General features: G+C 36.5%; 1 protein-coding gene across 1 annotated transcript; it reads left to right on the top strand.

Moving 5' to 3' along the window:
- The first annotated feature begins 2389 nt into the window (after nt 1-2389).
- Nucleotides 2390-8998, top strand: fuss (SKI family transcriptional corepressor fussel). The gene is made up of 4 exons (XM_017140788.3): nt 2390-2494; nt 4702-6163; nt 6278-6675; nt 8493-8998. The coding sequence occupies exons 1-4, from the start codon at nt 2402-2404 to the stop codon at nt 8844-8846; spliced, it is 2307 nt and encodes a 768-aa protein (XP_016996277.1). The 5' UTR covers nt 2390-2401; the 3' UTR covers nt 8847-8998.
- Nucleotides 8999-12090: the final 3092 nt, after the last annotated feature.

The following is a 12090-nucleotide window of genomic DNA, read 5'->3' as shown; positions in this document are numbered from 1 at the left end:
CATATTCTTAGGCTTCCTACGCAGCGCAAGTTTATTTCAGCCGGGCGCCACGCCCTCTCTAACGCCCACAATTACCTTAAACGATTTTAAAAGGTGTCTGGCACCACCTCCTTTAAAGACTTCCGAGAAGTAAAAATGCAATTTTATAGTGTTTATTAATACATCAAACTATTTATTAAAAAGTTATGCGCAATGAAAATTGTATATCTACATCTCTCTCGCACTGCTACACACAAAAAAAAACTTGGTAAAATCAACTGTAATAATTGTCAAACAGGCCCCAACCAGCAAAATTGTCAATTCTACTAAGTAAATAGTTATTCCACAACAACAAAATACACACAATTAGCAAAGACACAAACCCAAAGCAAAAACAAAATACACGTAACTATATTAATAGTTACGTAACTAACTTTTTTGGTAAATTTTACCAAGCAAATTTTTTTGTGTGTACCTGAGTGACGGGTTTCAGATAGTCGGAACACCCGACTATAGCGTTCTCTCTTGTTTAAATTGGTTTCAATTGTTATTTAGTCTAAGTTCATTAAAAATGGCAGGACCCAAGTTAAAACGAACTAAACTTGATTAAAATAACATAAATAAATAGTTTCTAAAAGTTTGGACCTTTTTTTTTGAATTATGCAAATCGAGCTTTCTGCTCGCAAGATAAAATAGATTTCGTGTTTTTTTTCTAACGCCAAAATACGGCAAAAAAATGATGATAGTGCCAAAATAGGTATGAGAATAAATATTGGAAGCAATGTGCTTTGCAATTAAGTTGGTACTGTGCACTTCAAAAACTTAAAAAAAACTGGGGTGCCCGGGTTGTAGAAAACGTCCCACAAAACTACTTGAAATCTAGTTTTTTGACACTGTTGCACCACCTATAAAATTATGATTTTTTTGTATTAATTCAATGGTTAAAAAACACAGGAACTGTAAAAAATTGGTAAGGTTGTTAAAACTTGAAAGTGGTCAAAATTTTTTTCGAAAATTTTAATCGCGGTTTTCTGCACTTTTAAAAAGTCTTAAAAATTCCAAGCTTTTTTAGCGAGGATCTATTTCTTAACCCTTTGATTTCTCATCACAAATTTTCAGCTAAGCGTTTCCGATGGTCAGATATAAGCTTAAATACGTTTTTGTATTGCAGACGATTACTCCTCAGCCAAATGTCCAATGGCTTTGAAAATTGGTTTCCATATTCTTCTTCTTATTATTTACCATCGCTGATTCAAAATTTTTAAAAATCGCTGGGGGCCTTTTTTAATAGGTAAGTCTGCTATGCCCTTTGTAAAGTCTGTCTTTGTCTGAGCAAAGACACTTAGGGTGTTCAATTGCGTTGCAAACTTTGTAAAGTGTAAAAGTGTATATCAATTCCAACAACAATTTCTATACAAAATAGTTTTAAAGGCCTACTTTTGAACATTTTTTTGTATAGAAATTGTTGTTGGAACTGCCTTACACTTTTACACTTTACAACGTTTGCAACGCAATTGAACACCCTAACTTTGTTTTGTTTTACTCGTGTCAGGTGTCCCCACCTAACTAGATGGGGAACATATGAAATTGTCTCAAAATAACATTTGGAGACAGTTGATACCAAAACGCATTTTCAGAAAAGGTCCTCTTCTTTTAAAGAATTGGCGGTTGATTTGTTTCTAAACATTCAGTCGAATTGGCTCGAATTAGTTTTTAGAAAACTAACAAATCTTAATCAAGTGCCGCCACGGCCTCGTGGAATTTTTTATCCGCGGGGGTGAGCGTAACTCTCTTTGGGCAAAAATCATATGGAACTTGTGTTGATGCTCACGCAGATTCCAACCGAATTCCGCCCGAAGAGATTTCTGTGTCATCCCTATGCTGGAAAATCACATTTAATATGGAAAGGCACTTTCGTTAGATTCTGAAAGGCAAAGTGTCTCAGGAAAACAGGTTCCGAAACAGAGCAAACCGAAATGCTCAGTGTCTGAGCTAGACACTTTGAAACAAAAAACACTTTGAGAGTGTCTCTCTATAACTTTTTCCATAGTGTCCTAAGGTAACAGATTGGGGACACTTTTGGGGAGTTCTGCTAAAAGCTTAAGTTATAAGGCAAATAAGGCCATCTAAAACGGAAGGGACAAAAGCTGGCATATAAAATTTAATGAAGAGATTGAATAAAGTTATTAGCAGCATGTCATTTGGTGGGTTCGAAGTTCGAACTTGGGTTTGCGCTCTTCTGAGCTATCATTTAAATTCAAAGTCGCAACGCCTCTACCCGCTAGGCTACGCTGTAGTCCGAAATTGATTTAAAATATAAGGACGACCAGTGCTGCGCCATTACCATTTAAGAAAAACATATCAGTTACCTACAAAAAATAAAAACAAAATTTTTTAAATATATTTTCAGCAGTTTTTTTAAATGGCTTTAGCTGAAAGTCTTCAAATGACTCCCGTGTCGGTGGCTCCCTTTAATGGAATGGAAAACAGTCCAACTTCTCAAAGGTCAAATCATGTACGTATTTCATTATTTTTAATTCACAAGAATAATTAGCCATGGTACAATTTCCCTTAAACACACACTTTTAAACGCCTTTGAATAATGATGATAATGGAAATTAGAGCCAGCTGTATGTATCGCTAAGATTTTCAAAAGAAAGTGGGTAACAGGCATGCCATTAAAGTGAACATAGAGCAAACTAATATTCAAACAAAATACAAAGGTAGCTTTGGCGAGCCAAAATTTATATACAATGCCCCTGCAAACTGTGGTCAAAAAAGTACAAATACAAAATAAGATCGGTTAGAATCGGCTGCCAGGGTACAAAATTAATGTTTAAAATTTTTCCTGCAAGAACTGTAGGACATATTTATACAATGTTCATATTTTTTTGCGTGCATACCTACTTCAAGACGTGTGTGAAGGTTTTAATTCGGTAACTTAATAGCCTTTATGTCAAATCTCTAAATTAAAACGCGAAAAACGGACATTTGCTAAGTTTTGAACAATTTACTCTACTTTTTTAATTAACAACCTTATAAAAACAATGATATCTGATAAGCATTTTCCCATACAAATACGTTTGGAAAGAAAGTGGCTGGCAGGTTTGACAAATTGTTAGCGTGCAAAAGAAATTGAAGCAAAACAAATCTATCCCTTGAGGAATCATTGGATACGTGCTTTGATTTTTGTTTGTTTATTTTACAAGAAATGGGTAACAGTTTAAAAGGATTTACGGTTAAAGGTTGAACAATGTCTATAATGTGTTCCGTTATAAAAAGTTGTTACATTTTGTAATGGAAAAAATGTTATATAAAGATTAGACATAATTGTTCAATAATTTAAAAACAAAATTACTTTTTGTGCAGATTTTACAACATTTTTTATTTCTTCGCGAACTAGTATCTCAGTTTTGAATCTACCTGGATACAACTTTCCCAAAAGTCTTTATTCTATAGCTCCCATAGGAATAATCTGAAAAATAATGGTTACACACAAAAAAATTTGATTGGTAAAATTGACCAACAAAGATAGTTACGTAACTATTAAAATTGTTACGTGCATTTTGTTTTTGCTTTGGGTTTGAGTCTTTGCTAATTGTGTGTATTTTGTTGTTGTGAAATGACTATTTACTTAGTAGAATTGACAATTTTGCTGGTTGGGGCCTGTTTGACAATTATTACAGTTGATTTTACCAAGTTTTTTTTTTGTGTGTACAAATTACATCTTCTACTTGTCTTGCTTTTACTTATCGTCTTCTACTTTTGGGAATATACCTCTCTAATATTCCTGAATTTCGAATTTATTATTAATCGGACCACTACATCCTAAAGCTGTCATAGTACTTGGAAAAAAATAGCTTAGACACGTTATCATATTTCTATTTTTATTGTTGAATGCGGTTAGCACCAAGTCGAGAATTAATTGTAGCTTTTGAACTATTAAAACACATTTAATATTATAGCTTAATTATCTTGAGCTTCTGTGCAAAAAAAATGCATTGGTTGTGTCAAGCCGTCTTGAAGGACTAAAACAAAAAAATTATATACTTTTACGACTTACGGATTCCTAAATATTGCAGTGGACATAATTGCCCCAGTGACGAAATTGCCCCACTCTCCCCTACTGCCTTTTTATACCCTTTACTCGTAGAGTAAAAGCTGCAAAAGTATGTAACAGGTAGAAGGAAGCGTGTCCGACCCCATATATATATTCTTGATCAGGGTCACTAGCCGAGCCGATCTAGCCATGTCCGTCTTCATGTTGGTCTTCCTACGCAGCGTAAGTTTGTTTTATCGAGGTGCCACGCGCCCCCATAACGCCCACAATCACCTTTATCGATTTTAAAATGTGTCTTGCGGTCACTTCTTTTAAGATTTAGAAACTGTATAAATGTGTGTTTATTAATACCTATCGAAATGTAGAAGACATTTTTTAAATCGAACCATTAATTAAAAAGTTATGCGCAATTTTATATCTCCATCTCCCCCGCACTGCTACCTGAGTGACGGGTTTCAGATAGTCGGGACACCCGACTATAGCGTTCTCCCTTTTTTTATTGTTTCGCAGAATACATTTAATGCTTATTGGAACGATCTGCAAAGGTATATCAACAAGAGCAGTACTTTTTCTTTAAATAAAATCTAAAATTTAGTAAAAAGTTCGTGGCAATCGCCTATAATGTTTTCTCTTGTCTTATTTTGGTTTGTTTAATTTTTCAGGTGAGCTCCGTGCTGCTTTACGGAGTGCCGATTGTGTCATTATACATCGAGGGCCAGGAGCGCCTCTGCTTGGCGCAGATCTCCAATACTTTGCTGAAGCAATTCAGTTACAACGAGATACACAACAGAAGAGTTGCGCTTGGCATTACCTGTGTACAATGTACACCCGTCCAATTGGAAATACTGAGGAGAGCTGGCGCCATGCCAGTGAGTTCCCGACGTTGTGGAATGATAACCCGAAGGGAGGCGGAGCGACTGTGCAAGAGTTTCCTGGGCGACAATACACCTCCGCGGCTACCCGACGACTTCGCCTTTAACGTCCAGCACAAATGTGCTTGGGGCTGCCGTGGATCCTTCCTACCCTCTCGCTACAACTCATCCAGGGCCAAGTGCATCAAGTGCTCGTATTGCGGAATGTTCTTTTCGCCCAATAAATTTATTTTCCACTCACATCGCATAACAAGCAATGACAGGTATGTCCAGCCCGATGCGGCGAACTTTAATTCCTGGCGTCGGCATATGACACTGAGTGGAAATGCGTACGATGAGAAGATAATACACGCGTGGGAAGATGTCAAAGCCATGTTCAATGGCGGCACACGAAAGCGGCTCGTGAGCAGCAGCATTAATAGTCGAAGCCTGGGCTCGCCAACGCCATCGGCGGCCGTCAGTTCCTGTAGCTCCCCAACGAATCCTGAGCGAGACGTCAAGGAAGGCGACGGCGAATCGGAGTCGCCGGAGTTTCCACAACGTCAGATGGACAGTCAGTACAACTATAGTACCGTGGCTGCAGCCGCCGCTGTAGTTGGAGTAACTGCAGTAGCAGCCGCAACTGTCGGCGTTCCGTTCAACTTGCACGGCTCCACAGTCCTGTCACCTTTGCACTCGCTTCGGAATGAACGGGACCTTTCCCTTATGCCAATTTCCAGAAACTTTGTAGTGGACTACATGTGGCAGCACAAGGATCAGCACTATCAACAGCAGTATTCAAAAAAACTTGGTAGCGGCGACCCCAGCGAACAAAGTCTGGACCTTGAATCCTGCCCCCGATCATGGGTTAGACCCGACACGAATGTTCCAGTAACGACTGGAAATTCCGTTCGACTTTCGGATAATACTTCTTTCAACATAAAAAACGAGTCGCACTCGTCTATTTGTGGTATTATTAAAAACCGCAAGCTATCTGGAGTTGCGAACAGCGGGCTAAACCTTTCCGATTATAACATCCCCTCGATTCTTAACTGCTCTGCGTTCAAGCCAGTCGTCGCTTCAACAGCGATTGTGTCAACTTCCTTATATACGAGATCTAGTGATTCAAAACGAATCGATTATATCCACCCAACACAGTCTACAAGAACTACAACGGTTCTAACCCATAACAGTATTTCAGGTTCCTCGCACCAGATAGTAGGCCATGAGACCTTTTCGCCAATTTTAGAGAAAATGGTACCTAATACGGAAAGTAAGTGGAATATTTAACCTTGAGTCCTGCGATACACACCATTTCCAATACACACCATTTCCAATCTAATTTTGTAATAATAATAATAAATCAAATATTTAATCAAATTTTCAGGAAAGTCAACAGCTTCTGTTTTAGCCAACGGTGTCACCAGGAATATAGAAGATAATGACGAGGATGACGAAGTAGTGGATATCGAGACAACGGAGGATGAGGGTAAATTCATAGTTCAACATATTGACGCCTCTCGCACGTCACCCGATATTGTAACTGAAAGCGAAAGTACCAGCCTTTCTCCGTCTACAAGTACAAATATAGATGTAGAAGCGGACGTCGAAGTAGATGTCATTACAACAGACGCTGAAGATCAACTAGAGTTAAATGCCAGCAGATGCTCAATTGAAAATACAAGTCATACATTATCCATATTTCAAACTGAGAAAATAAAGATGTCTGGTTCATCTCCAAATTCAAAAACCATGTTAGGCGGCAATGAAGTAACAATATCGGAGGTATGACTACTACTTGATTCTCGTTTTGTTTTAATACTATGTTATGAGTGAAAGATTTTGTTGTTGACTTGCGTTTATATTAACAAAAAAATGTGTAAAGAACTAATTGATTTCCTGCAAAAAAAAGAAAACGTCTTAGAATAAATGGAGTAGGTCTGATTTTTCTAATTGTGTTCCTCTGATGTTTCAATCACTGGAGACGGCAGTACACGCAATGACGAATCAAGCCGGAAGTGTGCGTAACGTGACGTAACTAAATTATATATATAGCCATAGCCGCGGCATTAAAAATCTGCAACGATCAATCTTTAATTTGGTCTCCTATTAATTTAAAATTGTCTAAAGAGAAATTGCGGATAAACTAATAACAAATTCGAATTTCTTCCTATATCCCGGCACATCTCAATTGGACCAGTTTTCGTTTAATTTTTAAGTCAATAGGTCAGAGCTTAACTTTGCCATACAGACCAATATGATCGGATAAGTAATAACAGCGCAGCAGCTCGAAAAAGATGAAAAATTTGTTTTTTGGTCCACTGTAAGTCGGCAGTATGCATCGTAAAAAACTCGAAATTAATCCTTTGAAAAATCATAATGGGTACAAACCTAATACAAACCTTCGCGCGGCGAAGGAAGACCAAGCCCAAATCCCAACCTTCTAGCTTTTGTAGTTTCCGAGATCTCAGCCTTCACACGGACAGACAGACAGACAGACACGGCTAGATCGACTCGACTAGTGATCCTGATCAAGAATATATGTACTTTATGGGGTCGGAAACGCTTCCTTCTACCTGTTACATACTTTTGAACGAATACAATATACCCTTTTCTCTACGAGTACCGGGTATAATGAGTGGTATTTTCGTGATCTAGGGCTTCAACACTAACAGACTTTGCAATCAATTGCTGTAGAGCATTTTGGCTGTGTGACGAACAATTCTTATACATTTTAAACAAAAGAACGCTATCGTGCCCCGACTGTCGAGGGAGATGGAGATATGAAACTTTGATCGGGCATAATTTTTTAACGAACGGTCCGATTTTAAATATACATTAGGTATAAACAAACCCAAAAAAATTGCATTTATACTTCTCCGAAATCTTTAAAAATGTGGGCGCCAGGTACATTTAAAAATCGTTTGTGGGCGTTAGAGGGGGCGTGGCGCTCGGCTGAAATAAACTTGCGCTGCGTAGGAAGCCCAAGAATATGTTTTGGTCCCAACTTTCTAGCTTTTGTAGTTTCCGAGATCTCAGCGTTAATACGGACGGACAGACAAACGGACAGAAAAACATGGCTATATCGACTTGGCTAGTGACCCTGATCAAGAGTTGATGTACTTTATGGGTTCGGAAACGCTTCCTTCTCCCTGTTACAAACTTTGGCACGAATGCAATATACCCGTTTACTCTACGAGTAACGGGTATAAACATATTTTCATTCGGCACACTACGAGAAAAAATATTTGTAAAACTTTGTTGGAATCAGTTTAAAGAAAATCTTTGAAAACGGTTTGGAAAATGTTTTTTTTATGACTCGTTTCGATCGGACTATCCTAGCAGATTAGTCCTTCGGCTATATATATTTCTTTCCTAGGGCACTCTCCTGGTGTGATTCGTAACTTCGTGGAATGATGTCCACAGTGATATAAATATAAGTCCTTTAAAAGTTTTAATTAGGACATTTACAGCTGTTTAACCTTAAAAAACTATGGAAACTCTGACCTTGAAGCGACCTTAGCATTTCAAACTCATAAAAAAAAGTTACCAAATATAATACAATAAAAAATACTTACTTTTAAAAATATCTTTCGTTTCAGGACTCGAAAGGATTTAATGCGCATTTAAAAATTATAACTCGTCGAAAAAACGATAAAATGCTTACAGATCGAAGTTTTTCCAAAAAATCAGTTTCAAAACTTGTTGATAAATCGATTTCCAAGAGTTTAGCTGCTAAAGAAGTATCATCTAGCTTGCAAATACAGCAGCGTGTTGCCTTTCCAGTATTTTTAAAATCACACTTGCACTCTTTTCGACCACAACAATCTCGGCAAGCGACCTTCAGCCCTAACTCTCTGGCGGAGTCCAATAAGTGGAGTTATCCAATCGGCAGTATTGGCCCTGTATGTTGTTATGAAACTTCCGCAAACGAAAATTGTGTAGATTTTAAGTAACTCTATATAAAATCACTAATAAGTATGACAATTTATAGCAACTTTCTAAATGCATTGTTTAAACTTTCACGTAAATGCTCATTAAAAGAATCGGAACAAGAATGTATAATATTCTAGAGTACTGCGAAGATAATATGATTTTTGAATTATTTTTATCGGTGCCTGAAAAAATAATTTAAATAATTTAAAAATATTAAAAAAATAATAATAAATGAATTGCTTCATATTGAACGGTATCATCTATTTAATTTTGTGGTCGGTAGCTTCCTATGATGTGGGCAGATATGTACATACATATGTATCTCTGCACATTCTGTGCCACCACAAGCACAGTATGCAACAGCATGCTGTGCACACAAAAAAAAAACTTGGTAAAATCAACTGTAATAATTGTCAAACAGGCCCCAACCAGCAAAACTGTCAATTCTACTAAGTAAATAGTCATTTCACAACAACAAAATTCACACAATTAGCGAAGACACAAACCCAAAGCAAAAACAAAATACACGTAACTATCACTATGGACGGCAGTCCATGTAGTGACGAAGCGCACCAGGAGAGTGTGCGAAGGCGACTACTATATATACACGAAGAAATGAAAATCTACTGTGATGGTCCGATCATAATGAATAATACACCTATCGAAAGGTATTGCGAAAACTAACAGGATTGCATACCAAGACTTTAAGAAAATCAATTGGCTTGGGAGAGAGAGCGGTGAAAGTGAAAAAGTGAAAATTTCGAAATTTGGAGCTGTTGGGGCCGGTGGGGATAAATGCCCCCTCGCAATGTTTTAGTTGTATTCCTTTTGAAAATACCCGTCGAATGAGGGGTCATTTGTCAAAATCCGACTCTCCGTTCAAAAGTTATAGCCAAAATAAGATTTTCTTCTTCTTCCCAAAATGAAAATTTAATTCTGTTTGTCCACTTGTCCACTTGTCCACTTGTCCACTTGTCCAAAATATGTTTTTTAAGTTCTGAAAATTTGATATGACGTTCATCACATCGATATAAAAAACTTTTGTTCTACCACTTTTGGAAAAACCCGCTAGTTTAGCGGGAAAACAGCTATAAGTAGCTAAAATTCGGAAAGCCGTAACTTCTATACTACTAAAGCTACAGGCTTGTGCTGCATCTCGTTTGAAAGGTATTTTTAAATGCTATAAACGCCTTCTATATGCAATTTGTGTAAATGTAATACTTAAAAAAATATGAACAAAAGACAATTTTTTAAAACTTTTTTTTTAGCTTTTTTTTATTTTTTTCAAAAACGGCTCTAACGATTTTCTTTAAAACCTTAAACTGTATAGCCCTTGAGATTCCTTAAATTTTGGTATATAACACATTACTGTAAAAAGTCACGTTTAAAAGTTATTTTTATTCGAAAATAGCCACTTTTGCCAGCTCGAACAATTAACGCTCCCTGAGTATTGAATTTTGTGGGAGGGTATCCGAACTGTACTTTAGGGTCATGGAATCAGTAAATTTGCACTTAAGAGTTCCATATAGGAATCTTTTGTTCTACGACTTTTGGAAAAAGCCGCTACTTTAGCGGGAAAAAGCTAAAAATAGCTAAATTTCGTTAGTTTGTAAGTTCTACACTACTAAAGGTACAGACATGTACTATACCTCGTTTAAAAGGTATTTTGAAATACTTCAACGCCTTTTTAACTTAATTTGTTAAAATACAATAGTTTAAAAATTATGATTGACCAATTTAAATTTAAATGTATATATTAGCTCCTATGAGAGCAAATGTAAACAAACAAAAACTTCTGATATCAAATAAAAACACCTCTTAACGAGGTAAAAAACTAGTGACGACCGCACCTTCAACATACAAAAGTTCTGATATCAACATTTGTGACGAAAAATTATTACACTCGTCATTAAATAGACTTTCTAATCTTTTCTCATTCGTCACGCTGCAATAGAAAATGCCTGTAAGGGGAAAAAGGCTGGAATAGTTTGCTAGGGCGGGCCGAATGAGAAAATATTAGAAAGTCTATTTAATGACGAGTGTAATAATTTTTCGTCACAAATGTTGATATCAGAACTTTTGTATGTTGAAGGTGCGGTCGTCACTAGTTTTTTACCTCGTTAAGAGGTGTTTTTATTTGATTTTAATAGTTACGTAACTATCTTTGTTGGTCAATTTTACCAAGCACATTTTTTTGTGTGTGGGTTAAATGACCACATTGTCTGACACTCAGACATTTTTTAACTGTATTTAAATTAGAAAACAAGTATTGTAGACTTATTAACAAAACACAAATACTGTTATGCCTTAAACTTAAAAAGTTAATAATTAACAGTGTTAGTTAAGATAACAGCTGCAAACTCACCTGTTGCACACGAAGGCAAGTACGCTGGATTTGCACATTTTTGGCCGTGATCCGTGCCGTGGTCGGCATAATTATTTTGACAGATTTTAAAGTTAAATCTTCTCATATTTTGAACTTATAATAGAAACATTTTGGCACCTATTGAAAGAGCACTTCAATTCCGTTTAAATTACACAACAATGTTCTGAACCCATTAAGCACCCTTTAAAAAGTTAGAAAATTAGAAAATGTATTGTGAAGGTCAAATTTTCAACTTTTTTCCTGGGGCTTAAAACAAAAATGTTTTGATGCATAGTTTTTCCCCAATCAAAATTAATAATAACTGCAAAAAAAAATGCAAAATATTTTTCATTGTGTTTTTTATGATTTTTTGAAAATAGCTAAAAACAAGAAAAGAAAAGATTATATACCCATGCAGATCATTCTATCAATATACAAATCGCAAAAATGTTAAATTCCCTATCGTTCCCGATGGTTTCTATGGCAGCTATATGATAAAGTAGTTCGATCTTTTTATACCCTTGTAGAGGGTATTATAATTTCAGTCAGATGTTTGCAACGCAGTGAAGGAGACGTTTCCGACCACATAAAGTATATATATTCTTGATCAGCACCAATAGCCGAGTCTATCTAGCCATGTCCGTCTGTCCGTCTGTCCGTTTCTATGCGAACTAGTCTCTCAGTTTTAAAGCTATCGCGATGAAACTTTCCCGAAAGTCTTCTTTCTATTGCAGGTAGTACATATGTCGGAGCGTGCCGGATCGGACCACTATATCTTAAGGCTCCCATAGGAATATTCAAACATATATAAGAAAATTCTTGTTAATTTGTAGGAAGTAAGCGTTTTAATTCTTGACTACTTAAAAAAAAATTCAAAAATAGGAACACTGAATCTGGAA

This window comes from Drosophila takahashii, chromosome 4, assembly GCF_030179915.1.
Source record: "Drosophila takahashii strain IR98-3 E-12201 chromosome 4, DtakHiC1v2, whole genome shotgun sequence".
Taxonomy (NCBI): Eukaryota; Metazoa; Arthropoda; class Insecta; order Diptera; family Drosophilidae; genus Drosophila; species Drosophila takahashii.
Note: the sequence above shows the minus strand (reverse complement) of the source record. Positions and strands in the feature narration are given on the sequence as shown.

Excerpts from the sequence above, each read along its gene's own strand:
- fuss (XM_017140788.3), top strand. The coding sequence starts at position 2,402 with ATGGCTTTAGCTGAAAGTCTTCAAATGACTCCCGTGTCGGTGGCTCCC. Across the intron at positions 2,495-4,701 it reads CTTCTCAAAGGTCAAATCAT|GTGAGCTCCGTGCTGCTTTA; the intron begins GTACGTATTTCA and ends TTAATTTTTCAG. Across the intron at positions 6,164-6,277 it reads AATGGTACCTAATACGGAAA|GAAAGTCAACAGCTTCTGTT; the intron begins GTAAGTGGAATA and ends TCAAATTTTCAG.